The 26,453-nt window shown below is 45.3% G+C and overlaps 7 protein-coding genes across 7 annotated transcripts; 3 read left to right on the top strand and 4 right to left on the bottom strand.

Moving 5' to 3' along the window:
- Positions 1 to 735: 735 nt before the first annotated feature.
- Positions 736 to 3,856, bottom strand: F5147DRAFT_656312 (uncharacterized protein; the record flags this gene model as incomplete). Its single annotated transcript, XM_041434101.1, has 10 exons — positions 736 to 908; positions 960 to 1,285; positions 1,337 to 1,542; positions 1,588 to 2,043; positions 2,095 to 2,981; positions 3,028 to 3,356; positions 3,437 to 3,462; positions 3,500 to 3,575; positions 3,621 to 3,726; positions 3,781 to 3,856. 10 exons carry the CDS (start codon positions 3,854 to 3,856, stop codon positions 736 to 738), a joined length of 2,661 nt encoding a protein of 886 aa, XP_041288534.1.
- A 2,632-nt stretch (positions 3,857 to 6,488) lies between these two features.
- On the top strand, positions 6,489 to 8,017 carry F5147DRAFT_747452 (uncharacterized protein; the record flags this gene model as incomplete). The annotated part of the gene is made up of 8 exons (XM_041439953.1): positions 6,489 to 6,502; positions 6,734 to 6,877; positions 6,932 to 7,040; positions 7,089 to 7,282; positions 7,335 to 7,467; positions 7,524 to 7,652; positions 7,703 to 7,848; positions 7,900 to 8,017. 8 exons carry the CDS (start codon positions 6,489 to 6,491, stop codon positions 8,015 to 8,017), a joined length of 987 nt encoding a protein of 328 aa, XP_041288533.1.
- Positions 8,018 to 8,733: 716 nt separating this feature from the next.
- On the bottom strand, positions 8,734 to 10,149 carry F5147DRAFT_656310 (uncharacterized protein; the record flags this gene model as incomplete). Its single annotated transcript, XM_041434100.1, has 6 exons — positions 8,734 to 8,926; positions 8,991 to 9,104; positions 9,156 to 9,187; positions 9,397 to 9,525; positions 9,573 to 9,669; positions 9,884 to 10,149. The coding sequence occupies 6 exons, from the start codon at positions 10,147 to 10,149 to the stop codon at positions 8,734 to 8,736; spliced, it is 831 nt and encodes a 276-aa protein (XP_041288532.1).
- A 10,127-nt stretch (positions 10,150 to 20,276) lies between these two features.
- On the bottom strand, positions 20,277 to 21,598 carry F5147DRAFT_714896 (uncharacterized protein). The gene is made up of 4 exons (XM_041438508.1): positions 21,107 to 21,598; positions 20,964 to 21,054; positions 20,576 to 20,901; positions 20,277 to 20,524 (listed from the first exon to the last, which is right to left on the bottom strand). Exons 1-4 carry the CDS (start codon positions 21,491 to 21,493, stop codon positions 20,294 to 20,296), a joined length of 1,035 nt encoding a protein of 344 aa, XP_041288531.1. The 5' UTR covers positions 21,494 to 21,598; the 3' UTR covers positions 20,277 to 20,293.
- Positions 21,599 to 21,942: 344 nt separating this feature from the next.
- On the top strand, positions 21,943 to 22,482 carry F5147DRAFT_763358 (uncharacterized protein; the record flags this gene model as incomplete). The annotated part of the gene is made up of 3 exons (XM_041440635.1): positions 21,943 to 22,048; positions 22,074 to 22,264; positions 22,363 to 22,482. 3 exons carry the CDS (start codon positions 21,943 to 21,945, stop codon positions 22,372 to 22,374), a joined length of 309 nt encoding a protein of 102 aa, XP_041288530.1. The 3' UTR covers positions 22,375 to 22,482.
- A 769-nt stretch (positions 22,483 to 23,251) lies between these two features.
- On the bottom strand, positions 23,252 to 24,309 carry F5147DRAFT_714882 (uncharacterized protein). Its single transcript, XM_041438507.1, has 2 exons — positions 23,997 to 24,309; positions 23,252 to 23,937 (listed from the first exon to the last, which is right to left on the bottom strand). Exons 1-2 carry the CDS (start codon positions 24,097 to 24,099, stop codon positions 23,426 to 23,428), a joined length of 615 nt encoding a protein of 204 aa, XP_041288529.1. The 5' UTR covers positions 24,100 to 24,309; the 3' UTR covers positions 23,252 to 23,425.
- Positions 24,310 to 25,397: 1,088 nt separating this feature from the next.
- F5147DRAFT_617963 (proline-specific peptidase) lies at positions 25,398 to 26,453 on the top strand (the record flags this gene model as incomplete). The annotated part of the gene is made up of 2 exons (XM_041432563.1): positions 25,398 to 26,200; positions 26,253 to 26,453. Coding segments are annotated over exons 1-2 (854 nt in total), but the record flags the coding sequence as incomplete, so codon positions are not given.

Below are 26,453 nucleotides of genomic sequence, written 5' to 3'. Positions count from 1 at the left end.
ATAACTTACTACTATAGGTCTGCCAATATGATGGCTTATGGGAAATTCCACCTATGTAGTCTACCTATCTATTCCTTTATCAAGTTTTCTGCAGTTCTGATAAAGCTCTGCTATATTTCATCAAATACCTGATGATGTTAGACCTCACAATTGGAGTCTGCTTATATATAGCTAGGTGCAGTTGGTCATACCTGAGCATAATGTCAGTGATGGCAGGCCCTACAATTAGAAGCTACATGTATATAGCTAGTTAGACTTGGTACATTTGACAATAACAACATCACCATGCTAGATAGATTGCAGCTTACTACTATAGGTCCACCAATATGGTTTCTTATGAGAGATTTCACCTACATAGTCTACCTATCTATTTCTTTATCAAGTTTTCTGCAGTTTTGATAAGACTTTGCTATATTTTATCAAATACCTGATGATGGTAGACCTCACAAATGGAGGCTGCCTATATATAGCTGGGTACAGTTTGTCATACCTGGGCAGAGTGCCAGTGATGGCAGACCTTGTAATTGGAAGCCACCCATGTCACAGTTGGTAGATTTGACAATAAAAAGATCATCATGATAGGTAGATCACAACTTACTACTATAGGTCTGCCAATAGGATAGCTTTGGAATATTCTGCCTATGTAGTCTACTCATCTATTCCTTTATAAAGTGGCATGCAATTGTGATAGATATGTTTTATTTTATATATCAGATAAAGTTAGGTAAAGCTTTGTTATACTGTGGTCAAATGCCTGATGTTAGCACCGTAGAAGGGGTCAGGACATGCAGTTGATACGAATCGTTTCGATAATCTGCCATAATCAAAGCTCAGAGAGACTTTCAACAATGCGTGGTGCTTGAGTAACACCGAAGAAAACTCCTTCTTCATCAACCAGGGAACTGGGCCTATCAGAATAAAGTAAGTTTAATAGTATGACGCCTTCATTGGGGACTCACCATTGTCTTGAAGCTTCTCTGCTTGGGCCTCAATGCTGTCCCGGATGTCGTTCTCGTGGACAGTCCAAGGGTCAGATGCTGAACTGGGATTGGCGGTTGGTGACTGATTGAGCACTATGTCGATATCCTCAGGCCTGGAGGTCCAGTGGGACAAGATGTTAGAAGATGACGGAATAGCATCGGTGTTCAAGCTCGAGAGAACTATTTTTTCGGATGGGGGTGTGACACTTCGAGATGGCGCCTTCACATACGATTTTGTTCGGATGTCACAGAATGTAAGTAGATCGCACTCTTCGAGTATCGAACCGTTTAGTCTCATTCCATAACTGAACCGCAGTAAGCAATTGAATCAGCATGAAAATAGGTGCTCCACTCACCTGGTGACAACATCAAGACTTTTGAGTACTGTACGCTTCTGCCTGTGTATAGCAACAGTGCAATTCTCTTGCCCGACATCGCACAGCGTAGCTTGATAGCCCTTCAGGCTACCTCCAATAATGAATACTTTTTTATTAATTACGTGTTTGAATGAGTCCATGCTTGTGTTGCGTAACTTCGACACGAATCCGATTGGTACGTCGATCTGTGATGAGTTAGAGGTGTTCGAATTGAGGTACATTGAACTTACGAGTGTATGATCGCTGTCCGATAGTATTGTCAAGCGAGTGTTTGGAATCTTGACACTCTGTACGACCCCTGTTGTCTGATACTCCGGCCCACGAACAACTCTCACCAAATCTCCAGGCTTAACATCATAGCCCCTGTCTTTCATGAATTTTATTGTTGGGAGGAGATGCGTCCGCTGGACCATTGCCACTGGAACTTGAATACTCCGGGGTCGGAGTATGTCGTCATTGGTCAACATAGTGTCCGTACACTGGAACCACAGCATAGTCCCTCCTGAAGGAAACCACTCCATGACGCCACATTTCCCAAAGTGCTCTCCCGTAAATACTTTTATATAATCTCCGATTTGAATGGTATTGATGTCAGGGTCAGGTTCAAAAAATTGCTGCATTGGCAGCTGTGCGTGGAGTGTGTGCTTCAGGGAACAACGATTCACGTAGTACTTCGGAACCTCGACCTATGTGCTGGAAGTTAGTTTTGCAAATTTCTATATACGCCAGAGACCTACCTCTTCATTAGTAGAGGCTTGACAGATATGAAATACGTCATCCGTCATTCTAACAATGTAACCTTCTAGACCCAAGTATATACCTGCTACGACTCGAATGGTATCGCCGACCCGAAACACATGCTCGACGTCCTGGAGGCGAACTTCCCATTGCGTTTTGTGTCCATCAATGTCAAATTCCAAACACATGGAGCTGTGGTCTGTCGAGACGACTTCACCAATCTCAGCACCAAGTTCTCCGGTAATGACCCTGGCCGCGTCGCCTGTGCGCAGGAACTCCATCGAAAATGCCCGCTGAGTAATCTTCACGAAAGGTGTGTCCCATCTGGACTGAATGTGTAGTCGAATTTCATAGGGGTGAGGTATGGTTACGAGGTCTAAGAGATCATGGTGAAAATTCTTCAGCAACAGCCCCATGTAATACTGTTCTCCTTTATACGAGCATCCTACGACTTTTTGATCGATAATGATGTCAGATACTTCCTTGCCAGCCGGAAGGCGAGATCGGTCTAGCAGCGCCACAGATCCCTTGGGCATGTCATAGGGAAAGTCCTGTAAAGCAACTAAGAGCGAGACAAAAGGGCCAGATCGTCCGTCCTTCAATTTCAAGCTGTTGACGTAGCCTATAGCATTCTTGTACTTGCCGCATTTGATTCTTGCCCACCCTGGGCTGGGCAGTTGGAATCGTGAGTGTTCAACAACTGCATGCTCTTCATCCGAGATGAGAAAATAATCTTTCACAGAGAATTGGTGTGAGGTCGGAAGTGATGAACTAATAGCCCGGGGACTCTCTGAGACCACGTAAAGCTGGCCCGGTACCCAGGGCGACACGGTAACAGGGAACCCTTTTTTTTGAAGATATTCTGCAATGTAGTCCGTAACGCTTCCTGCGAACTAATGAATAACATGCTACTTGACTGAAAATGGACTTACTGTGAAGATTGAGCAGATACATTCTGTTATCAATCGTGTCGGGAGACCAGGCAGCTCTGTAAGGAATACGTCTTCCTGACGGTTTAGAGGCGCGAGCTTCGTATGACTTGAAGATCTCATTGATCTTCGTGGACAGTGTATGTTTAGCCAACGGTCCTGGCAAAGTTGTAACTTTCCGAGGATGTGCAGGGGGGCCTTCCTCTTCCTCTTCCTCTTCCTCTTCCTCTTCCTCTTCCTCTTCCTCTTCCTCTTCCTCTTCCTCTTCCTCTTCCTCTTCCTCTTCCTCTTCCTCTTCCTCTTCCTCTTCCTCTTCCTCTTCCCACCTTCTCCTGCTTCACTGTCGACGAAGACACAACTTTTCAACTATATTTCTTTAGTATATATTTACAGGAGTGAATCTTACACTTACTCGTCGTCGCTTTGATCTGAATGTAGCTGTGGGCACCGAATTTGATGAAGAGGTCTCGGGTACTATGTACTTGTTTTTCAGGGCGGCCAGGTTTTTCATCGCTTCGGCGTCGTCGCCATCACTGGAGAATAGTGCGAGCCTGGCATCTGCCCAGTCATCCGCACAATATCAATCGCCAAGGTACAATATCAATCCGTCTTCCATCTGTGCGTAGCCCAGATCGGACTCGAGGTACCGTTCTAGAAAACGCCATGCACCTGCATCATTTAGTGCAGATGGCGTGCAATTTTCTGTATCATACTTGTGAGCAACTACAATGACGATGTAATACTATCATGACTCACCTTCCTTACTCCTGATGCGCTTCGAGGGACGTCCAACGCCGACAGGATCATTCTTTAGTGCCGCACGTTTTGTCATTATAAGTCTGTGCAGTCTTCACGTTAACTTCATCTTATAAAGTATACTGGTATACTTACTGTGTTGATCTCTTCAGAAGTCTATCCTACATTGTATGCAGTAGTACTGTATGTATGTATCGAAGTAGTTGGAATATTAGAAAGAAGACCTGCAAATGCGCATGATCAGTATTTATAGTGAATGACTAATTTTGAGGCAATTACTAGGGTATCAGTTGCAGCCACTACTGAGAACTTTCTTTTGTTGGCTTCAAGTGACGCTGGGGACTCGGAATCGTGCGGACTCAATTGTTAAGTCCCGGCCCTATTATAGTATATAACTCCAAAATCTAGGGTGAATGATATAGAATGTGTGAAAATTTCCATCCCAGTTGATATTGGTAAGTACTAGTACCAGTGGTTGTATGCAATAGAATATTTGTCCGAGTCATAGCCAGTCCACAACTGCGGCCGCCAGATGTGGGCCACCGCCAGCCAAAGCTCCAATCACCTGAATCACCGTACTACTCTACATAATCACAATGAAAATCTGGGTCATCGTGTCAGTCTCACGATTCGAAAAAGAAATCACAACAATGGGTCGGTGCGCTCATATAGTGAATGGCAATATATTCAAACCCAGCCAGAAATACCCGCTTAGTCACTGAAGTTTGAGGCGAATTCCGACGGAGTTTGGAATAGTCATTCACTATATCAAGATGTTTCTTCCGCTGATGAATTCCTTTTCCAGCCATGAAGTGTTCACTCCCCTTATTTGCGTAGTAGATCGTAGGAAGCACTTTACCTTCTTGTTTTCCTTATTACTGTAGTAAATCCGATAACTGACTTTGACTTGCCTTGGTACGTTAGACTTGAGAAAGTTTTGGTAGAGATGATCTTGTCTCACTAGCGATTGACTTGAGAGTTGTGAGTAGATGCAACGCTGCCTGATAATAAATAATACTAGTTACTAGCTGCGGTGAACAAAAGCCGTTGGGTACATTCGGAACATTTCTGCGATAGTCAAAGAAACTGGCCTTGAGGAACTTATGACAAATCGGTCCTCACTGTACGTGACACTTATAATCAGATTTCATAAATCATATAAACATATGTAGGTTGATGTTACACGGTGTCCAGTCCATCAGCCAATCATCGTCCCCTAGTGCCTAATACCCCAAGGTTTTTTGACGACTTACCAGATCATGCTCATGTACGTCGTTAATGTCTCATTCAGTGTTGTTTTTCCTGACCTCGATATTCTCAGGTTTCTGTATGACACCACCTCCACTCTCGATCATGGGTATCGCATACAAGCACCCTTAGTGGCCAGTCTTCTTTATTCCACCTCATATACCCCAATACTCACGGTCACGGTACACCATCTCGATCCCACCCTCTCCACTGGGTTCAAAGTCGTCTTTCTGGAAGATGAAGCGGTGAAGATGTCGAGCTTTGCGTCCCTCAGCAGCTGTCGATGTTCCTTCCGTATACCAAGGGCAAACCTGTATGTCATCTTTGTCCTTCTCAAGTATTTAGACCCCCTCTCATATCACACAGGAATGCATCAGCAAGAGAAAAGCGGATGTAAATAATTCTATTGAAACCCAGGAACCCTGCCACAAGCACCGTTTGCCCTCCCAATAGCAATGCTACGGAATGGTGCGGCTCAAGCCCGATCTTCGCAAGCACAGGCTGCTGTCTCTCTTCACATCACTAACACGACTTCACATGCCAATCCTCATGCAACAATAAAAAATTCTGGACTCTGGACTCGCTTCTGGCTTTTTTTTGTTGTACCTATCTCAAGTATCCCAATTACCATCATTTATATATAACATACGAAAATGTCATTGACAAATACTGGTCTGCATACAGTAGACTGTGAAGCGCACTGACAGGAGGTGGAGCTTAGGTGTGGCACGTATATGGAGTCAAACTGTTTCATCCTTAGATATGTGAGATATACGTAAACTCAAATATCATGTCCATCACTATGCTCTCCCCATTCTGAACCTATATCTTCCCACCCTACATATGGAGAGAAGCAGGGAGAAGAAGCACCTCTTGGGATCTGCCAGGGAACCTCAGGCACGTGAATGTCATGGGGCATATGGTGCTCAAGATTTTCTGCGTGGTAGTACTCTTCAAGCCACCTATACCTGTACATATGCATATGCACCTTGTCCAAAAGGTACGCAGCAGTTCTTTCCGCGTCCTTGAGCTGTTCTCTAACTTGATGTAGCTTAGATCTTGCTTGTCTGTATCTTTGTCGGTGATCTGCATTAGATCTCCTTGGTGTTCACACTGAGGAACTTGAGGTAAATTGATTAGTTTAATATCACCCTCCTGACACTGACTTGGAAGAACGTACTCTGGTGTTGCATCATTTCTAACGTTGATGTATCTCTTCAGAGAGGGTGAGCTGGCCATGGAAGGTGTAAATGTTCACTGCTGCGCGTGAGGACACTGATCGTTTTTGCTATAGTGCCTGTGATGTAGCTCTTTGCGATGATCATGCACTCCAATATTTATATTCCTCGAACGGTGAGTCCATTTCTTATTATGAAATCGATGGTGCTCAAACGACGAGGATTTTAGTATTACGATATCGATGGCGAACGGATGACGAGAATTTTAGTATTACGATATCGATGGCGCTCAGTCGGTGAGTTTGTTGTCATCACGTACTGTTGGTCTTCAGACTTATAAAGTGTCTCATTTTCTGTGGTATCAGAACCACCTTGTACAGTTTGGTATGAGTAACGATGAAAATAATCCCTCTCCTAGTGAACCATCGCACAAGCGCAGTGGCTCAGCGCTTCATATGGGTCCACGTAAAAAGGCATACGTGTTCTGTCAGTAGTGAATCCTTGCATTCCTAACTTTTCCTGACCAGGACTTCGTCAAATCCACTTGTTCTGCATGGTCGACATTTTGGTCGTACAGTTATTGCACTATGCAACTATCCTGCGCTCCTGACAGCAGGTATCCTCTGGCTCAAAGAATTGCAGGACTCACCCATAGAGGATTTCCCAGCTGAGTGAGTTCAGTTGCACTTATATGCTGCCAGAACTTAACATACTGTCAACGTTAGCGTTTGGCAGGAACATAGGGTATTTATGGAACTCGTAGATTCTTATCCTGGTCTTATGGATTGTCTGACGAGTGACGAAGAGGAAAATGTTATCCACGTAGGAGAACTGGTAAGTTAGTTTTTGTATGTTGGAAGATTACAGTGCTCACTTTTGCAGTTAGGTAAAGGGGCCTCTGGTGCTCGAGGGGATGACACTAAGACCCTCAAATCTGCTGTCCTCGAATGGCTTGTGCCCAGAGGTCAGGCAGTCATACCACCTCTCTCCCGAAACATCAAGTCCGACCGGGGGTTCAATCATGATATCACTGGTGCGTTGCTCTGCCCCGCAGGCCTCGACTGGTCGAATGCAGAGTAAGTCTGAAGACCCACTATTCCACAAACTAAATGTCATGATGCTATCCAGAACCAAGCAAAGTCTCAAGAGCGGTGAAACCGCAGTCCGTGGTGACCAGTGGCCCATGTTTCTATATGCTGGCTATGTTTATGATTCCGAAGATCCGTGGGGGGGCTTACTGAGAAGCGAGATACTCGTCTCCGTGAGTCCATTCCATTTGTGATAAAACTCTCACTTTGCAACGATTTCTCTTGATAGGGCTTCAAACATGTATTCATGTCTCCAAGCTCAGTGGATAAGGAGCCCAAAGCCACACGCTCCGGCAACGCATACCTCCATGGAATGAAATCCGCAACTAAAGGTTCCCTCGCATATATTGCCATGCAGGTGTGTACGAATTTCACCTCTTATGTATCTGTTATTGATTATTCCTCAAGATTCGGTTTTCGTTAAGTTCCTCGTCTGTATTCTCACGTACCGATACAGTCATGGATTCCGAAAACTTCTACCATAGCATTCTTGACCTATTGGAGGATCCTGATGAAAGTGCTGAAGTAGGTGATTTGATGACTTGGTGGACTCGGTTCGTAATGTATTCCATCAATCTCAAGCTTCAAGCTAATATCATGTGTAGTCGAATTTTTCCTAATTCTTCCTCCTCACAGCGCAGTATCAGCAAAAATAGTGCACTGGCGAAAATTCGGGAAAAATGTGCTGCCCTTCGAGAACGAGCCGCTAGTACTATTAATTAGTTCATTGTGTCTCGTAAATGTACTGTACTGCAAATGCTTGTGAACCCTAGTAATGTAATTAATGAATATTCGGTGTTATTCGATGCAATACTGTGTGCATGAAGATGGATCACTCATTTTATAACATGGGAATCTTCATACTGTGACAGGGGTATAGGCAAGGCAAGATGGCACTAACTTGCTTTTGACTGATAACTCTTTATCACCCCTGGCACATTGTTGGTGGTTGTGGACTATGCCATCGGAACCTGCCTATATAAACCCAGGCATGTTTGGTGACAAGTCAGCAGCTTGCTATCACTAGATAACTCTTTGTCACCTCCTGGCACATTGTCGGTGGTTGTAGATTCTGCCATCAGAACCTATCTATATAAACCCAGGCATGTTTGCTGACAAGTCAGCAGCTTGCTATCACTAGGTAATTCTTTGTCACCTCCTGGCATACTGTCGGTGGTTGTGGACTCTGCCATCGGAACCTACCTATATAAACCCAAGCATGTTTGGTGACAAATCAGCAGCTTGCTATCACTAGGTAACTCTTTGTTGTCTCCATATATATATGACAAACACATAACATTATGCTAGTGGATCCCAATAAGTCTGCCAATATGTTGCATTTGGAAGATACTGCCACTGTAGTCTACCTATCTATTCCTTTATCATTTGATCTGCAATTATGATGTATATTTTCAATATTATTCATCAGGTAAAGCTAGCTAAGTCTTTGTCATACTGTGGTCAATTGCCTGATGTATGCCTGGATAGGGTTTAAAAGTCCAGTTGCGCAACCAGTCAAAGACCGCAGACCAAACTGTACCACAACTTTTCAAGACCAAATTTTTGGTCTTGGTTTCCCTTAATTTGACATCTTGCAGTTGCCAGTTGCCTCGTTTGACGTCTAACATCAGACTGATGAAAAGTCGACTGCAACTGGTCTATACCAGGACCAGTTGCGTGAAACACAAATATTTACCTATGCAAATGAACATGACTTGGATAATACAGACTACTAGGGTACAGATGATGCAGGAATTGCACAGATGTCCATAGCGATTCTTGCAAGTGTAGGATACATAGAATAATGTGTCTAAATGAAATAATCAGTCAAATACACAAATATAAGTGCGAGTACACTTACCGACCAGACTTCCAGAGTGGTCCTAACCAGTCCTATGCAATTACAGACTGGTTGCATCTGCAACCAACTGCGAACCTCATTGCTACTGCACTCGACCGGTTTCTAAGAGTTCGGTCCAGGTTGTAGTACAAGGTTGAGTTTGGGCAGACTGGTTTGGGTCCGGTCTTTTGAAAATTGGTCAAAAGACCAGACTTAACCGGACTTTTAAACCCTATGCCTGGAGGGATCCTTTAGCACATACATCAGGGTTGATATTGGCGAGAGTGATGAGGAGCGGATGGGCATAGCAGTTGCCAGCGAGGTTGCTGACCTTGGTCTTGTCTGAGGAGAGGACCACACCAAGTAGGGTCATGCCATCAGGCAAATCTTCCTGTATTATTGGTTAGCTTTGCTGAAGAAGTTGAGAGTTGAATGTACCTGAGGTTCCCAAGCATGATCACCAGTCATGAAACCATAGTCAACACGAATGGCATGTTCTGCCTCAACATAGACTTTGTGTGGGATGAAATCAAAACTATCAGCCAACATGAGGTGGCTAAGAAGTGACTGAAGGCACTTGATTTGATCCCGGTAAAATATCCGGAGGGTCTTCATCATTGTTGAGGTGGAGATGGCAGCATTTCAGCACGTCCTCTGAGCTCTCTCAAAGAGTGAAATAAAAGTGGTAGTTTTCTGTTCTAATTTTACCTGAGTTCAGACATTCTTACATGCAACACAAATAGACTCACAAATTCAAGCTTGAGGAACTCATCAATGTCTGCCATGCTGAGTCTGACTGAAGAAGGAATGCTGCCATCTCCCAGTCTGGTTTTCCAGTGAATGGAAAATATGGATTGCTCACCCTCTCCTCAGTGTAAGTGTCAGACTTGAACTGCTTCATGAACATGGTTCCTCTACCCCAGGTCTTTGCCACACCAACATAAACCACCACTTCTTCCCCATCATCAGCCTTTACACCAGTATCCCCATCTTCTGGCCCGGGATGGTCTTCCATCATCTATGCATCGTCCATTTCATCTTCTGGCAGTGAGGCTTGAGGTTCTTGGGGTTGCACTGGTGGTCCTGAGAAGTAAATCAAGTTATCATTCCAACTGAAACATTGTGAGGTAGGTTGATTTAGATTTCATAGAACAATTTTGTCATTTGGAAAGCACTTTCCACATGAAGGGCACTGCATGCTACTCAATATGCAGTATTGATTGGAGTATTGAGTATATTCGGTAATTTCTGGAGTAACTTCGACAATAGCTACAATGTCCTCATCAGACCAATTACATTCTCCATCTCCCACTATCCATCTGAATTCTCATTCCCTCACAAACAATTTCTCATCTTTGACTCAGACTTCTAGACATAGGAAAAAATTACATTTAATTCTACTGGACTTCGAGTATTCAAGCAACTCATCAACCATTTCTGAACTTCTGGGAACGCTCAACAAGGTGAATTGTCCTCTCCTTCTGGTCCCTAATGATCTCCATGCCCAGAATCCATCATGCTTCTCCAAGGTCTGTTAGATCATACTCATCTTCTAACTCCATCTTCAGCTGATTTATGAGTTTCAGATCATTTGAAAAAATCATCTTATCGTCGACATATACTGCGACTATGATGAATTTTTTGTCCTTGACCTTGTAGAATATGCTGTGCTTAGATTCACATTGCATATAGCCGAGTCCCTTGAATACAGTCTGGAGTCGTTTGTACCAGGCCATGTGCACCTGTTTTAGACCATATAACACTTGTTTGAGCTTCCAGACTTGGTCCTGTGAGCCATGAGAACCTGGGGGCAACTCTAGGTATGTCTCCTCGTCTAGCTCACCATTGAGGAATGCTGACTTTACATCCATCTGATGGATTTCAAGGTCAAGCTTCGCTGCTAATGCTAGGAGGATCTGGATGGTCAAGAACTTTGTGACCGGTGCGAAGGTTTTGGTATAGTCGATCCCTTCGACTTGGGTAAAGCCTTTAGCAACCAACTGGGCCTTATACTTGTCTATTTCGCCGGTAGGTCCCCGTTTGACCTTGTATACCCACTTAGAATCAACGACTTTCCGTCCCTTTGGTCTCTCAACTTCCTCATATAAGCCGATCTTCTCAAAGACTCTCAGCTCTTCTAGCATGGCTGCTTGCCATAGGTCCACATCCGGCCAGTTCACTGATTCTTCGAATGTCTTAGGATCTTCGGCCATCTCCACGTTGTAGCACTCGGATCGGTGTTGGGCTCATATCCTGCCAAACCCATAGGTATCCCACATACATATTCCTCGACACTCCATTTACCTTCTGAGAGTTCCGCGCACTTGTCCGAGTCATCCGAAGGTCATCTGTCCATTCCTGAGGCCTGTATACAGTTCCGATCCTCCGTACCATGTCCCATCTGTGTCTGTTTGACTTCGCTGGTGTGTTTTTCACTTGGTTATCTGTTATTGATTATGTCTAGGGGCACATATGTTGTCGGCCTGTCGGTTACATGTATAACAACACACCTTGCACCTTATTACATGCATATCTCTGTAGCGGCTCGCCTCGAGTCTTATTACATTTTGGATGTCTTATCTTGCTACTGGTTTCGCCTATGCAGTTTCCAGACATTCACGCTGTAGGATATAATCTGCCTCGCTAGCTACTCGCACTACACTTCACTTTCCCTGCTACAAGTCATAGTTAGTAGAGTCACTTTCAGATAGTCGTACTTCGCGCAATTGATCTTTGTTCATTCGGAACGATTGTTTGGCTTGACCACTGCCATTTCGCTTCTCGCTGTCTCTAAGTTCTTTCCGATAGACTTTGCTTAGTTTTACTTCGCGAGTCTTATACTTCGATACACCTGCCGTACTTCTCTCGGAACACTCGCTGTTCATCGGAAGCTCTTCGGACGCTTCGTGCAACCTCAGACCTTCGTTTCTTGATGTCGGACCACCTTCGGACCACTTCGGACGAGTACTTTGGTACTTCGGACACATCCTCGGAACATCGAGCGTGCTCTTGGTAACTTTCCTTTCTCTCATCCTCGATCTTAACAAGATATCCCTTGCATTATATCAAGGAGTATTTCTATAGGCAGTCTCTTTGGGACGAGCATATCACTCGCACATTGAGTTCTGAAGGGAACACTTTGTAGAGCCCACACAGAATCAACTCTTTACAGTGTGGTAAGCATGTTCTTCATCCGCAAGCTCCTTCTCACTCTCATACTCATCCATGACAGCACCCTTCTCTTCTTCATCCTCGATGGTGTCTTCTCAGTGAGTTTTGAGTGTTGATGTTACAGGCATCTGTAACACCTACAAGAGCCCCAGCTCTGCCTACACCTGCCCCCGCTCTGCTAGACTCCCCGCGCGGCGGTGCGCCGCCTGCGCCTAGAAAGATAGCGGTCTGGACCGCTGTGACCCCGCCCCTGGCGCTATGACCCGCCCCTGGCCTAGATGGCCTTGTGCCTGATCCATGAGGGCTGTACGCCTCATGGTCACCCTAGATCAGCGCATGCATAACGCATGTCGCTTCATGAAGATCCGGAGCGCTCTCGGCGCTTCCTGTACCTATGCGCAGCTGCCCTTGGCGCAGCATGCTTGATCAGAGGTTAAGCCTCATGTATCTTATCTGAACCTCATGTCTGGCTATCATAGATTTACGATATACTATTGATTACAGACTGAGCTAGAATACTTGTAGTACTTCCCTATAAGTAGACACAGATTATTGTACTTAGACTTTACTTTAATCTACTAGGTTCATCCCAGAACTTGCTCATCTAAGCCTTACCAGCTTCCTTGTGTGAGACCGCACTTCTAAGTCGCCCCCATACGACTTAGCACGTATCCGCTAGCCCTGCATCTCGACGAGCGCCGTCTTACCGAGATCGCCGGAGGAATCCTTGACGTTCCGTCAAGGCTAGACCACGCTCAGCTTCAGTAGACTCACTCAAGTCGTCGCTGAGAAGACCTATCCTAGTTCGCACATGCCGACCGACGGTCAGCGTAACAGTTGATTTCTTGTATGCATTGACAAAATAACGAGGATCATTGTCAGGGACTGGTTTCTTTCATAAGTGGTTTGATTGTCTGGCTTTGCATGGGGGAACAGGATGTGGATATGGAACTGGAGGACCTGCTGTCATCATGCGACGTCTTGCTGAGGTGCATCGCAGTTGCTGAGAACTAGTTTCATGCTGACTAGTTGTAGAGACTGCTGGTTCTTCAAAGGCTTGTGGGGTGTCTTCATTTTCTACATCTGCAACCTCCTTGATGTGCGTTTGTCCTGTTTCATTTGAATCTGGATCTGCCAGTAGGGTATTTGGCTTTGATTGTGTTTGCTGTTGACTGACTTGGCAATTTTCAGTATCATCAACAGTTATCTTCACTCGGCTTGACCCTCTGCAGTCCCCTTCATCGAACACTACGTCCCTAGACTCCAATATCTGCCCACTTGACCTCTGCAGGCAGATGTATGCCTTCCAATGCTTGGCATATCCTAGATGAACACACTCAATGGACTTTGCATCGAGCTTTTGGCGTCGTTCATCCGGTATGTGCGCATGTGCTTTGCAACCAAAGACTCTTAGGTGTGCAACTAATGGCTTGTTCTCAGTGTAGACTTCATAAGGAGTCATATTCTCCTTCAAGGCACGAGTCAGTACCCTGTTGAGAACGTGTGCTGCATACAAGATAGCATCACCCCAGTACGTCTTTGGTAATTCTGCATCATTCAACATGGCCCGTGCACTTTCGACTAGCGTGCAATTCATTCGCTCTGCCACACCATTCTCTTGAGGGGTATAAGTGTTCGTTTTTTCGTGATGTATACTTTTTGACTCAAGGTATTTCAGGAACTGGCTTGAACCATATTCTCCCCCTCCATCACTTTGAAAGACATTTGCATGTTCGCCAGTTTCAAGCTCTGCATGCTCAATATATGTCTTTGTGAGTCCAAGTGCTTCATCCTTTGTTTTCAGCAGCTTGATGACGACGTGGTGTGAATAGGCATCAATAAATGTTATGAAATAATGATACCCGTGCGCACAGCTGTTTCCATTGGACCGCAGATGTCTGAGTATGTTCTGTGGAGAATGCGAGGATTTTCGACTTTGGATTCATCTGGAATTGGTTTCCGGGATTGTTTGCCCTTGAGGCATGCCTTGCATATGTCTGTTTCATGAGCTGTTGACCCGGAAACATCCATGCCTCTGACCATGTCCTTTGCATACAGCTTCTTCACAGCATCGAGGTTGGTATGTGTGAGTCGATGATGCCAAGTCTCCATTGATGCCTTTGATGAGTACAAGCATGCTGTGAGTGCTCTAATTGGTTCTGCGGCATTTAATAGCTGACTTGGGCCTTTAATGATATAGGCTCTCTCGCTATTACAGGTCTGTCCTCTCAAGATGTATAAGGACTGTCGTCATGTCACTAGTGCCACTATGGACCCGTTGTAGGAACTGATTCCTGGCTAGGCTTGTAGAGACTGTTCTTACCTTAGTGTTATGTTTGCACTTTTGTAGCTTACATAATCAAGTTAGCTTTTCACCAGTTCCACTATGAGTCTGAGTCTTCAGCTGTTTTCTATCATATTTCCTCTCCTCTGAGCCTTGAGCCTGGTCCAGAAACCCTTTAGGGTCGAATAGCAGCTAGGTTCTGCAAGACCCAACACATTGTTCAGTATACACCATCTGAATTGTTGTACCCACACCGTTGTAGAGATACAACAATTGCTGGGCACTACACGAAGTAAGTAGCCAGCAATATAAAAATGTTGTGGTCGTGCACAGCCTAGTCTGCTATACTTGCAAGACAAGTGCGTTCGACCCGAGGGGCTTGCTGTTGGATTTAGAATAATTAGTTATATCAAAAGGAAGATAGTCTGAAGCGTGGGAAACAAAGTCCGAAGGTATAATTACAAGTCTGATGTCAAAAACGTCGGGTCCGATGTTTTCAGGTTTCAGGTTAGCGGGTTTTGTTGGGTTAGCGTCGGGTTAGCGTCGGGTTGTGCGGGTTACAGCGGATAGTGACGGGCATTGAACGTATATCGGGAAAGTAGTGAATACGAGCCTAGCGCGAGCTCGAGTGCTACACCGTTTCAAGTGATTGTGCAGGTGCATTGGTCAAAGATTGCTTCGAAGCCTTTGCTTGTCAGACGTGGCACTGACAGTGAGTTTCCATCTAGAGCAGGGACATAATACACCTCCTGCAGTATGGTTCGGTGCATGTTCCCTTTTCCAACTTCAACTTCAAGCTCAATGCTACCAATTCCTGTAGCTTTGATTGACCTTCCATCTCCAATGACGACTTGCTGCGCTGGGACTAAAGGATGAAATGTCCTGAACCAATCTCGACGACACGACATGCTTGCCAAAGCACCGGAATCAACAATCCATTCCACAGAGTTTGGTTCATCCTTAGAGTCATGTGCGATGAACAGTTGCAATGCTGGTGCGTCTTCTTTGACTACAGCTGCTACTTTTGCTGATAACTCAGTCTTGGGCTTTGCTTGCTCATTGTCCTTGACTTTGTCAGGTCCTTTAGCCTTTTCAGCTTGTTTCTTGCAACAGTCTCTCTCCCAATGGCCCAGCTTCTTGCAATAGTTGCAATTGCCTGGTTTCTTCTTCTTATCTGTCTTTGAACTCTCCTTTGGCTTGTCTGAAGTCCTGGCTGCAAGGGCCGTTTGGGAGTCTGGACCTCGACACGACTTCTCCTTGACCAGGATCTGGCTGATAGTACCTTCGATTGTGATCTTGTTGCTCATTGACATGAGTATTGTTCAGAGAGTCAAGTAGGAAGTAGGCAGTGATATGACTATAGCAATAGCTACAAGGAAGTCATCGAGAGTCTGTCCAAGTGAGTTCAACACTTGAGCCTTCTGACACATCACATTTAACTGAGGTTCCATTTGGGATTCATCTGACAGAGTTCCACAGAATAATTCGCCTATTAAATAGGCTATACCCTGCTTTCCCTTCCCTTCGTAATGTTCACATAGCTTTGTCCAAGCATCTGATGCTAACGTTGTATGTAGGACTCCATTTAATGGTTCGTCCTTCAATGTCAACGTGATCTGTGCATGCGCTTCTTCATTCTTCTCTAACCAGTCCTGGAGTGCATCAGGATCTGTCCCTGGGGGCTGTACTTTGGTACCAGTGACAATTCCCCAAAGACATCATACAATGAGTACTTTCTTGACTCAAAATTTCCAGTTCTGAAAGTTCGAACCATCATTCTCTAGTGATGGAATATCATAGAGTTGATTTGAGGCTTGTATGACCTTCTTCGAACTGGATGCTGACAAGGCAGTTGGTTGAGAGTGTGACCCTTGAGCTTGCGAGATTGATGGGTTGTTGGACATTGTATAGGGAGTAGAAAGATGTCACTACTAGGTTATTTGAGTGCTTGGAATTAAGCAGGGCTCATAACCTTTTGTTCAAAGTAGTGATACGCGGGAACAAACAGAAGGCTAGAATAAAAGAGTGTATACTCAGTCGTACACTCGTAGTGTAACAGACTACTGACTAACCTAGAATAAAAGAGTGTATACTAAGAAAGTCAGTGAATGAATTAAGTATTATAATGAGTATCTCACCTCAGTCGTACACTCATAGTGTAACGGACTGAGGTGTCAGTAAGTCCCTTCTCTGTATGTACCAAACTGATTATGTAATCTGTACTTGCCATATAAGGAAATCAATATGCAAACAACATGTGGTACTGGAGGATCATGAAACATGACCTTGTGTGCATCTGATTACTCTGGTTGAGCTGTAGTTGCTGCTTTTCTGATGAATAGATATACTGTGTTGTCTGAAATGATGTATTTTGGATTCAATGATCATATGATCACTCTGCAGGTGTTGATATTCTGCCAGGTTGAGCATCTGTCTCGCCTGTACATTCTGTTTGGTCTGACCTCAGATGTACAGTATATTGCATACATAGTCCATCAGCTTATCATTTCCTTCAGATCTCTCAGCTCATCATGGAAATGGCAGATTTCCTGATGTTCAGCAGTTGTTTGAGTATCATGGAGTATCTCGAGAGCAGTTCACTGTGTCTCAGCAGTATCCAGCTGGTTTGGATTTTGTACACAATGATGACTAAATTTGAAGCTACATGTCCCTCTTTACATCAGTTTAAACTCCAAATATTTCATACAATGAGGCTGTAAACCTGTCCTAAATATTGACAACCCCAATGTGTCACCTGCATGATGATTCGGACACTGGCCCTTACCTGCATCAGTAAATTCACACATTGCTTGAACTTCCTTTTTTGCAACTTGCCACCGGGTAATTCCAAAAAAGGAGTGGAAAAGTCATTCATAAGAACGGTGACACCAACTTGCCATCAACTTGCCACAAGGCAATTTAAGTCGAAAAAGTAGATGCCTCCTCTTGACTTCAACTTTTTTCAAACTTTTTGTTGGCTTTTTTGGCACTTATTTGTAAAATAGCCCACATTGCAAGTAGTGCAAGTTGGGGCTACTTATTTCACTTATTGTCTACTTATTTCACACTTGTTTCGACAAAAATGACAAAATATTGCATTCAAGGATAATTACATGATAGGACTACTAAGTACTAGTGGGGAAACAATACAACTACTTGTGGCAGTGGCAACTAGATGCAGAAACGAACTCAAAGAATGGGGAGCCAGCAGCAGCAAATTTTGAAGAGGGTGAAAGGCGGGATGCGAGGAATGAAAGGCAGCATACAAGGCAGACGGCACATGAGGCAAGCGGCAGACTGCAATGAAGCAGACGCTATTAGTAAAAGGAAGTAAAACAAATGAAAAAAACTTACTTGGAGGTATGCGAAAGGACAGGCGAAGTTTGGACACTGAGGCAAGCGGACATTATTAGTCAAGGGAAATTTAAAAAAATGAAAAAAAACTTACTTGGAGGTACATGAAAGGACGGGCGAAGTTTCAGATGCTGAGGCAAGCAGACATTATTAGTAAAAGAAAATACAACAAATAAATAAAAACTTACTTGGAGGCCATGCGAAAGGACGGGCGAAGTTTCAGACACAGACATTTTTAGTAAAATGGAAAAAAAAACAAATAAAAAAACTTACTGGGAGGTGTGCGAAAGGGTGCGAGACCATGAGAGTGAAGTTTCAGACACTGAGGTATGGAGGTATGTGAGATGATGCATGGAAGTTAGATTGAGAGTCAGACAAGGTTGAACGTTAACGTTGAGAGTCAACTTTGTGTGAAAAACTGACGTGGTTCAAATATGACACATGACGCGTGATGGTTCACAGCGCTCATTTTTGACAAATCCTGAAACTGCATGCGCCCATCTTTGTCATACTGACTTTAGCTTCATGCAGATTGAAGGAATCGGTTTGTATAGTTTGGGTTTGGGTACTGTACGTGCATCTATCAATTGTTCTTTCAATTTTTGCTAACTGCAGCCCTCCACACACCCCCCAGCACATCTCTCGCATCCTCCCAATCCAACCATGCCCAACTGCGCCCTCCAGCACCCTCCTTGTTCGAGTTCAAGCCACGCTGATCCAAGTCGTTGCCACCGCTCGCAGGAAGTGAGTGTGTCAATCCTCGTTTGAGCAAGACCCATGCTGATCTAAGTCGTTTCCTGCTGTTCGCAGTTCGTGAGTCTGTCGATCCCCCTTCGAGCAAGACCCATGCTGATCCAAGTCGTTTCCTGCTGTTCGCAGTTCATGAGTCTGTCGATCCCCCTTCGAGCTCAAGCCACGCTGATCCAAGTCATTTCCCGCTGTTCACAGTTCGTGAGTCTGTCGATCTCGTTATTGTGTTGCTACTACTGATATACATTGTATCTACACCCATATGTCTAGTACTGTTACGCACTCAAATAGATCTGTTAGGCGGAGCCCTAAGAGGGGCGTCGTCCGCTAACGTTGGTGAGGTAACCGGAAGGATCCAGTATGGCAAGTGAGACTGGCGACGACGAGTCGGCAGCGATCACAGTACGCGCATGTCACGTGACTTGGTAGACGGATGTCTAAGAAGTCACTCAAGGTAAGGACAGTCTTGTCCGTACGATGAGGTCGATCGAAGTAGACTTAGTCGCGATGAGCGACTAAGAAAAGATACTAGAGACTGAAGCTGAGGGGGCTTCAGAGAGAAGTATGTTCCAGGGAAGATTGAGTAGATTCAAGTTAGAGAATCTAGTACAATGTGACCGACTACTTATACTAAGTGGAGAGGGTTAAGGGCAAGGCTACCGCACAGTAGGTAAGGGTAAAGGGGAAGCGAGAATGGTATAGGTGCGCTGGCATCAGAGCCGGATTAGTGGTGGATGGTCGAATGTGGAATGAGACCGAGAAACGTTGGAACGGACCAACGGTAAGAATACAACGTGCGGGAATCCGCAGTCAGGGGAAACAGAAAGAGGAAAGCCACATTGGTGGCACGAGTCAGACCGAGTCAGAGGTGCGGGACCACATTGGTGGTCGAATCAAGAGAGGAACGTGCGTGCACGTGCATAGAGGCGGATGATGCGAGGGACGGGAACGGTCCCGAGGATCCGGTCAATGGAAAGTCGGTAAAGGAGGATGAGCCGGTAGATGGTGAGGGCAAGGATGAGGGGAAAATGATAGGGGGGCCACGTGACCGATGTTACTTGTAACAAGTACATGAATACATGGGTCACGAGTTACTACCTGCCGCGGGTTACATACCAAGTTGAACTACTTATTTACTTGCTGTACTTATTTCTGTTTCGGATACTTGAACTGACTTTTTTGATCTTATGCTACTTTTCGGCACTTGTGTGTCATGCGCTTCCTTTTTTGACTTGTGAAAACAAACAGCCAAGTGAATAAAGGTGAATAAGTGTCAATAAGTTAAAAATAAGTTTTAATTTTCGAAAAAAGGTCTGCCAAGAAATGTGTGAATTTACTGATGTGTACCCATGCCCTTACCAGGCAGGACACTAATACACTATCTTCTACATACACTGGTTAATATTCATGTCTTTCCATTGAACAACTACGCCAATGCAAGGTTTCATTATTTTTAACATAATTGTGGAGCACAAAAGAATATTTTTAATCCTGAGGCTGGTCCATCGTCAAAGTATACTAAATAACTATTTGTTTTACATATACTCTGACCCATAGCATTCTACAACTGTTATCTCAGTAGGTATCCAAGCAACCTTGCTCACACTTGAACTGCTTCCGCTGAATCGTGGTCATTACCCTTGTAGGTCGCATGCGCTTCAATGCCAGAGGAACCAGTGAACGTTTTGGAGCCATCCCGCAAACTGTACCCGAAATCACCCATACGGATTGCTTGCGCTGATGGCTTCGAGGTCATGACCCTGGACATGGTGTCCTGAGACCAACCCTTTCCCTGCGCGACCCGGAAAACTATTAGCAACATTGCAATCATCTGTGGCATGTTATAAGCAGCGCGAATGCATCTCTAATTGCCAGTGCTGACCTGAATCTGAGGTAGCGATTCAATAAATGTTTCAGAGATGGGATTGTTTAGAAGGAAGAGTATTAGAAGTGCCAGCGAAAACGCGGAGTAAAGAGCGGCAGATTCGACTATCATCGCAGCAATCGACGTGTACTGAGCGCCGAACCTAGAGCCAAGAGCTTTGGTAATTCGATGACGATATGTGAGTAGACGAAGTACGATAACGATCGTGATGATGATGTTTAGTGCGAGTGAAAGGCTGAGATATGGAACGGTGTAGTTGATGTTAGTCGAGGTGAAAAATGGGGAATTGCTGGTTAATTGAAGCAGCCACATTATACCCATAACTAATGGATGCGATGGTGAGCGTCCGATACAATCAAACAGACATTGAAAGTAAGCAACTGACCGATGGATGCAGCGAACATCAGACAAGGGAACAACATGATGATCCATACTGGCACCACACACCCTCTGTAAATTACCATGCAGCGCCAAACCTGAACAGATATATTAGCGATAATATTTTCAACATCAAATACCTCTACTCACGACCAATCCATCTGAAAGAGCCATCATCAGAAAACCACAGACGTTTCCAAGATTATCCACAGGAATGCCGAACATGTTATTCTCAAATGCGTTCGGACCGCCTGGATAATCGCGATATTGAATGAATGCGAGTTGTGTGAAATCAGCCAGTGATGCCATAAACAAGGTGCCGAGGATAAAATCTATGGTGATGTATATGAGTAGAGGCAGGCTCTTTTTGTAGTTCGTGCGGGTCATTTGCCGGATCAGGAGGTGGAAGCACATAAAGAACAGTGTAACACCAATGCCATATGCAATGGAGCTGACCACTGCCCCTTGCAACCAGCCTTTCTCTTCGAGAAGGGTTTCAGACGATTCGTCCGGTGTCCAACTAGAGTTGAGTGACATGATAGATCAGATGGCGAACAGAATAACCTGAAGGATCCTCAGGCTTCCGGAGGAGTAAGGAGATATCTGGGGAGAGTGGGAGCGAGTCGCAGCTATGATGTGAGCACCTCGTTAAATAATACCATAACGTATCCGTTGCAACTGGATCAATCCGCTACAATTGCAAAATCGGAAACTTTCAATTGACCGAGCATTTCCTCTTCAGGAAACGCTCCCAGCTGAGCTCAGAACGCGCATCCGTAAGTAAGCTTGATATCCGGATGAATATCAGAATAGACTAGAATTTTGGGAGGAACTTACCTCATAGCACAGCATCGATAACAGCATGTCAAGTCTCATTTGGTCAACAGTTCACCGACACCTCCGACGTGCCCCATATGTTGATCTTCGAATGGCTGAAGTTACAGGCAAAGTAGATTCGGAGACACACATACCAAACTTGGTACAAAATGGGCGGCGATCTCGCTTCCGGTGCCCATCCTCTCATCGTGCTGCACGGTGGCCCTGGCGTTTCGCGCGAGTATATGACACCTCTCGCCGAAATTCACAACAAATGTAACATTTCGTCTTTTACGACCAGATCGGCATCAGCAAGTCCATTTTGAAGGTGTGGCGGACAAGCCAAAAGAGTTTTGGACCGTTGATCTCTTCGTGGATGAGCTAGAAAACCTTGTTGCCCATCCTCAAGTTGGTGTCCAGAATGGCTTCGCTCTTCTGGGTCACTCCTGGGGAGCGATGCTAGTGGCGCACTACGCCAGCCACAGATATCCTGTGGGTTTCAAACCCTCGTCGTCACCAGCGGAGCACCGCCCATGGCACTGTGGGAACAGAACACCCGTCAGCATCAGTAAAAATGCTCTCGTTTACAGGGTGCCATATAGTCGGCATAGTAGTAACTGTAGCGCTAGCACTACAGTAGCATCTTGTAGCAAATGGCTACAGTGCTACAGACCACTACACGAGTACCGCAGGAATAAACATAGTCAAATGCCAAAAGAAGTGCCACCATCGCATGTAGCACACTGTTTGGGTTCATGACTAATGTAGGAGTATGTGGAGCTTGCAGCTACTAGTATATAGCGCTATGGTGGCTATATAGCTCTATATAGCCATCACCAGGGCTACGACAAACTTGACTTTTTACTGATGAGTTGCTGAAAGTGCTGCCAGCGGATATGAGGGAGACAATTGAGAGGCACGAAAAAGAGGGGACAACGGATAGTCCTGAATATCAACAAATGGTGAGGATCGTCTTTGAAAAGCACGTTTGCAAGAGCCCCTGGCCAAAGGTGACTCAGATGGAGACGTCCTTTATGGCCATGATGCAACATCCCACCGTGTATCATACGATGTAGGTGATACTATCTTGACGTACCTTTCTGATATGTACTGATCATGGATTTCAGGAATGGACCGTCAGAGTTCACGATTACCTGAAGTCATGGTCGTGTCTGGATTAGATTCACACAATCACGACTCCTACTCTGCTCACCAACGGTGTGATGGATGAAGCGCAGGACGTCTGCGTGAGTCCTTTCTTCCAGAAAATCCCGCATGTGAATTGGGTGCAGTTTTCGCAGCGTCATATGCCATTTTTGGAGGAGGAGAACCAGGTGAGGTACCTTCAAGTGGTGGCCGATTTTCTGACATATTCTTGAATAGTTAATCCTGTAAAATATAAGTAAGATTGAGTGCATGGGAATGGAATAACCAGATTGTCCGATTTCCTCCTTCCACGGGTACAGCGAAGCATTAGCCCAAAGAAGAATTGTTCTACCAAAAAGTTAACATTGGGAAGACGCATAAGTAATTTGCAGGCAGGGCTTTTCCCTTGAGACAACTTAGGTTATGCAACTCCGTAATATAAGACAGTACTAAGTTCTGCGGATACATTCAGTGAACAGGTTGAAGCGTACGAAGTAGTGTGTCAGTTCAGTCCCAATGCGTCCTCCACTGCAACCACTTCTCGTGGTACTCTTCAGATACAGAAATGACCTTACTCCAGTCCCTGCACACTAATGTGTCCCCCATTCTATCCTTCTCGTAATCAACTTTCATAAAGTCACCCATTTCCAACGTATGTGCAGAATCACACATAAGAGTCTGCCTAAAATAATTGAGACAGTGATGGTGATGTGCGTGATGATAATCGGTCAGGGGTTCGTCACGGCCGTAGTCGAGGAGAGCTTCCTGCAGCATCCATAAACAATGAAGCTGATGACCGAAGACCAGCATGAAAGGTCGCTGCTCTGGTCCTAGATGGGTGAGACCAGCTATTTTTGGCCAACTTGGGAGGGTCTCCCACTCCAGTTGAGATTCTGTGTCAGATGCGTTTAGAGCAAAATGCACACTCTCGTGAAGAGTCATCGCGACGGCTTCATGGGCGAGATCGACAGGAAATTCCCATGGGTAATCGTCACCAGCGTAAGTGTATTCTATAGATTCTAAAGTGTGGAGGTCAGTCTATCATCTTTTTGCTTCAACGCGTATGGGAGGTACTCGCGATGTTCTGCCGGTTGCATTCTGATGTTAGCATGCCACATGGTGGCAAGTATAGTAAGCATTCCGAACATCCAACCAACTGCCAGTTCTACGCGAGACATCATGGATACTGATCACCTGAAGGTACTAGTGGTAACGCAAGTTCTTGATTATTATTAAGCCCAGGTATGATCCTGCTGATATATGATTAGCACTGCCAACTAGTTTGCTATAGCCCTAAAATACTTTACCCCAGTCAAGTTAGAGATCCTCACGGATCTCGCATATGGACTGGTTGCACAATTGTCCGGCGGACCCATCACAGTCAAACTTGTTCCTTTCGCAATCAGCACGTGATTGCGCGGACAATTTCTATATTTATATACCGCAGCAAATTTTGTTTTGAAGTGTTGATATTTAGCTTGCAGTCAGAAGGAACTAGTACTGAGTCGGACAGTCGCTCCTGTGGGCTCCATGGTGGAGTTGCCACATGATGATTCTGATGCTGATGCTGATACTGATCGCAGCGACTGTAACGCCCAGGGCCATAATGTTGGATACCTAGGAAATCACCGACAGATAACAGAAATCAAATTGAAATGTAACGAACTGCTTTTCCACCTCACCACATGGGCCAACATGTGTGGCAACCAAGCTTTGTGGCGCCCTAATCTACTGCTATCTCCGTCATCCTGAAAGATGTGCCATAAGGTAAGGTTTTTTTTGTCCTTTGCTGCAGAGAAATATTAGCACAATACATTAATATTGTACTAGTAGTCCAAGGACCCCGGTGTCCCGATCGCATCCCCAGGTGTGCGAATGATGTGAGGCGTATCACTGTCGGTAAGGTTGTGTCTTTCTCACGAGTCAACATGACAGGTGCCGGTGAGCAGCTGAACTAGACCAATCACCATGATCTATGGCTATCGGACCGCAGCACGTCTCTCTATTCAGATATAGAATGTAACTTCGTTCATAAAAAATATGTGTTGACAGAACAATTCGTACAGTCAGATATGGTCGACCGTTCGAGGCTCCAGCGAGTACAATTATATGACGTCCCAATCCACCTCTTGGGCTCCGCCTGATCAGCCCGGATCACGCAGATATTGTTGACTGATTCCAATCCAACTTGCGAACTTATCGCTGACTATTTCGGTCGAAGTATTCCTTGCTCGGAGTGGTGCATCAGTGCAATCGATGGAATCATCATGGAGACAAGGTCCAAACCTAATTATTGAGAAAAGAAGGTGGCGGGAACTGCTCAAATCGCCGCGGAAAGATGGACGATTTGATTGGCTAGCAAGACCATATGCTACATATATATTGTAACTCCGCGCTCACATCACGGTGCATGGCCATCAAATATTGCTTCCTCGAAGAATCATGCGCAGCGCTAGCACGACCGATATGATGATCAGCTTCCCAAACACCGCTGTTTCATTTCGGGCGATAGACAAATAACCGAAATAGTCCTGTTCGAACGTTGAGACATCCTTCATGTATACATAAAGGGTTTCGTCCTGCTCGTCGTTAGCTCGCTCTCGAAACAAGCCCCATACGTCCAACTTTAATGACTGAAGTTACAGGAAAAGTAGATTTCAAAGTCGGAGACGACACGTACCAGACTTGGTACAAAATCGTCGGCGATCTTACTTCGGGTGCCCACCCTCTCATCGTGCTGCACGGCGGCCCCGGCGTCTCGCATGATTATATGACACCTCTCGCCGAAATTCACAACAAATGTAACATCCCTGTCGTCTTTTACGACCAGATCGGCATCGGAAAATCCTTTTTTGAAGGTGTTCCAGACAAGCCAAAAGAGTTTTGGACTGTCGATCTCTTCATGGATGAGCTGGACAACCTTGTTACCCACCTTGGTGTCCAGAATGGCTTCGCTCTTCTAGGTCACTCCTGGGGAGGAATGCTAGGGGCCCACTACGCCAGCCACAGACATCCTGTGGGTCTCAAACACCTCGTCATCACCAGCGGAGCGCCGTCCATGGCACTGTGGGTACAGAGCACCAGTCAGCTGCTGAAAGCGCTGCCAGCAGATGTGAGGGAGACGATTGAGAGGCACGAAAAAGAGGGGACAACGGATAGTCCTGAATATCAACAAATGGTAGGAATCTTCTTTGAGAAGCACGTTTGCAAGAGCCCCTGGCCAAAGGTGATGGAGACGTCCTTTGCGGCCATGATGCAACATCCCACCGTGTATCATACGATGTAGGTGATATCTTGACGTACCTTTCTGATATGTACTGATCATGGATTCCAGGGCTGGACCGTCAGAGTTCACGATTACGGGAACGCTGAAGTCGTGGTCGTGTCTAGATCAGATCCACACAATCACAACTCCTACTCTGCTCACCAACGGTGTGATGGACGAAGCGCAGGACGTCTGCGTGAGTCCTTTCTTCCAGAGAATCCCGCATGTGAAGTGGGCGCAGTTTTCGCAACGTCACATGCCATTCTTGGA

The sequence above is a fragment of the Suillus discolor genome, assembly GCF_016758755.1.
Source record: "Suillus discolor strain FC423 chromosome Unknown F5147scaffold_65, whole genome shotgun sequence".
Lineage (NCBI taxonomy): Eukaryota > Fungi > Basidiomycota > Agaricomycetes > Boletales > Suillaceae > Suillus > Suillus discolor.
This window is presented reverse-complemented; position numbering and strand designations above follow the sequence as displayed.

Bases quoted from the DNA above. Each gene is read 5' to 3' on its own strand.
- F5147DRAFT_714882 (XM_041438507.1), bottom strand. From the start codon at position 24,099: ATGATGTCTCGCGTAGAACTGGCAGTTGGTTGGATGTTCGGAATGCTT. The intron at 23,938-23,996 runs GCGAGTACCTCC...TCCACACTTTAG, and splicing joins AATGCAACCGGCAGAACATC to AATCTATAGAATACACTTAC.
- F5147DRAFT_714896 (XM_041438508.1), bottom strand. From the start codon at position 21,493: ATGTCACTCAACTCTAGTTGGACACCGGACGAATCGTCTGAAACCCTT. The intron at 20,902-20,963 runs GTCAGTTGCTTA...CGCATCCATTAG, and splicing joins GATGTTCGCTGCATCCATCG to TTATGGGTATAATGTGGCTG. The intron at 20,525-20,575 runs GTCAGCACTGGC...AACATGCCACAG, and splicing joins AATCGCTACCTCAGATTCAG to ATGATTGCAATGTTGCTAAT.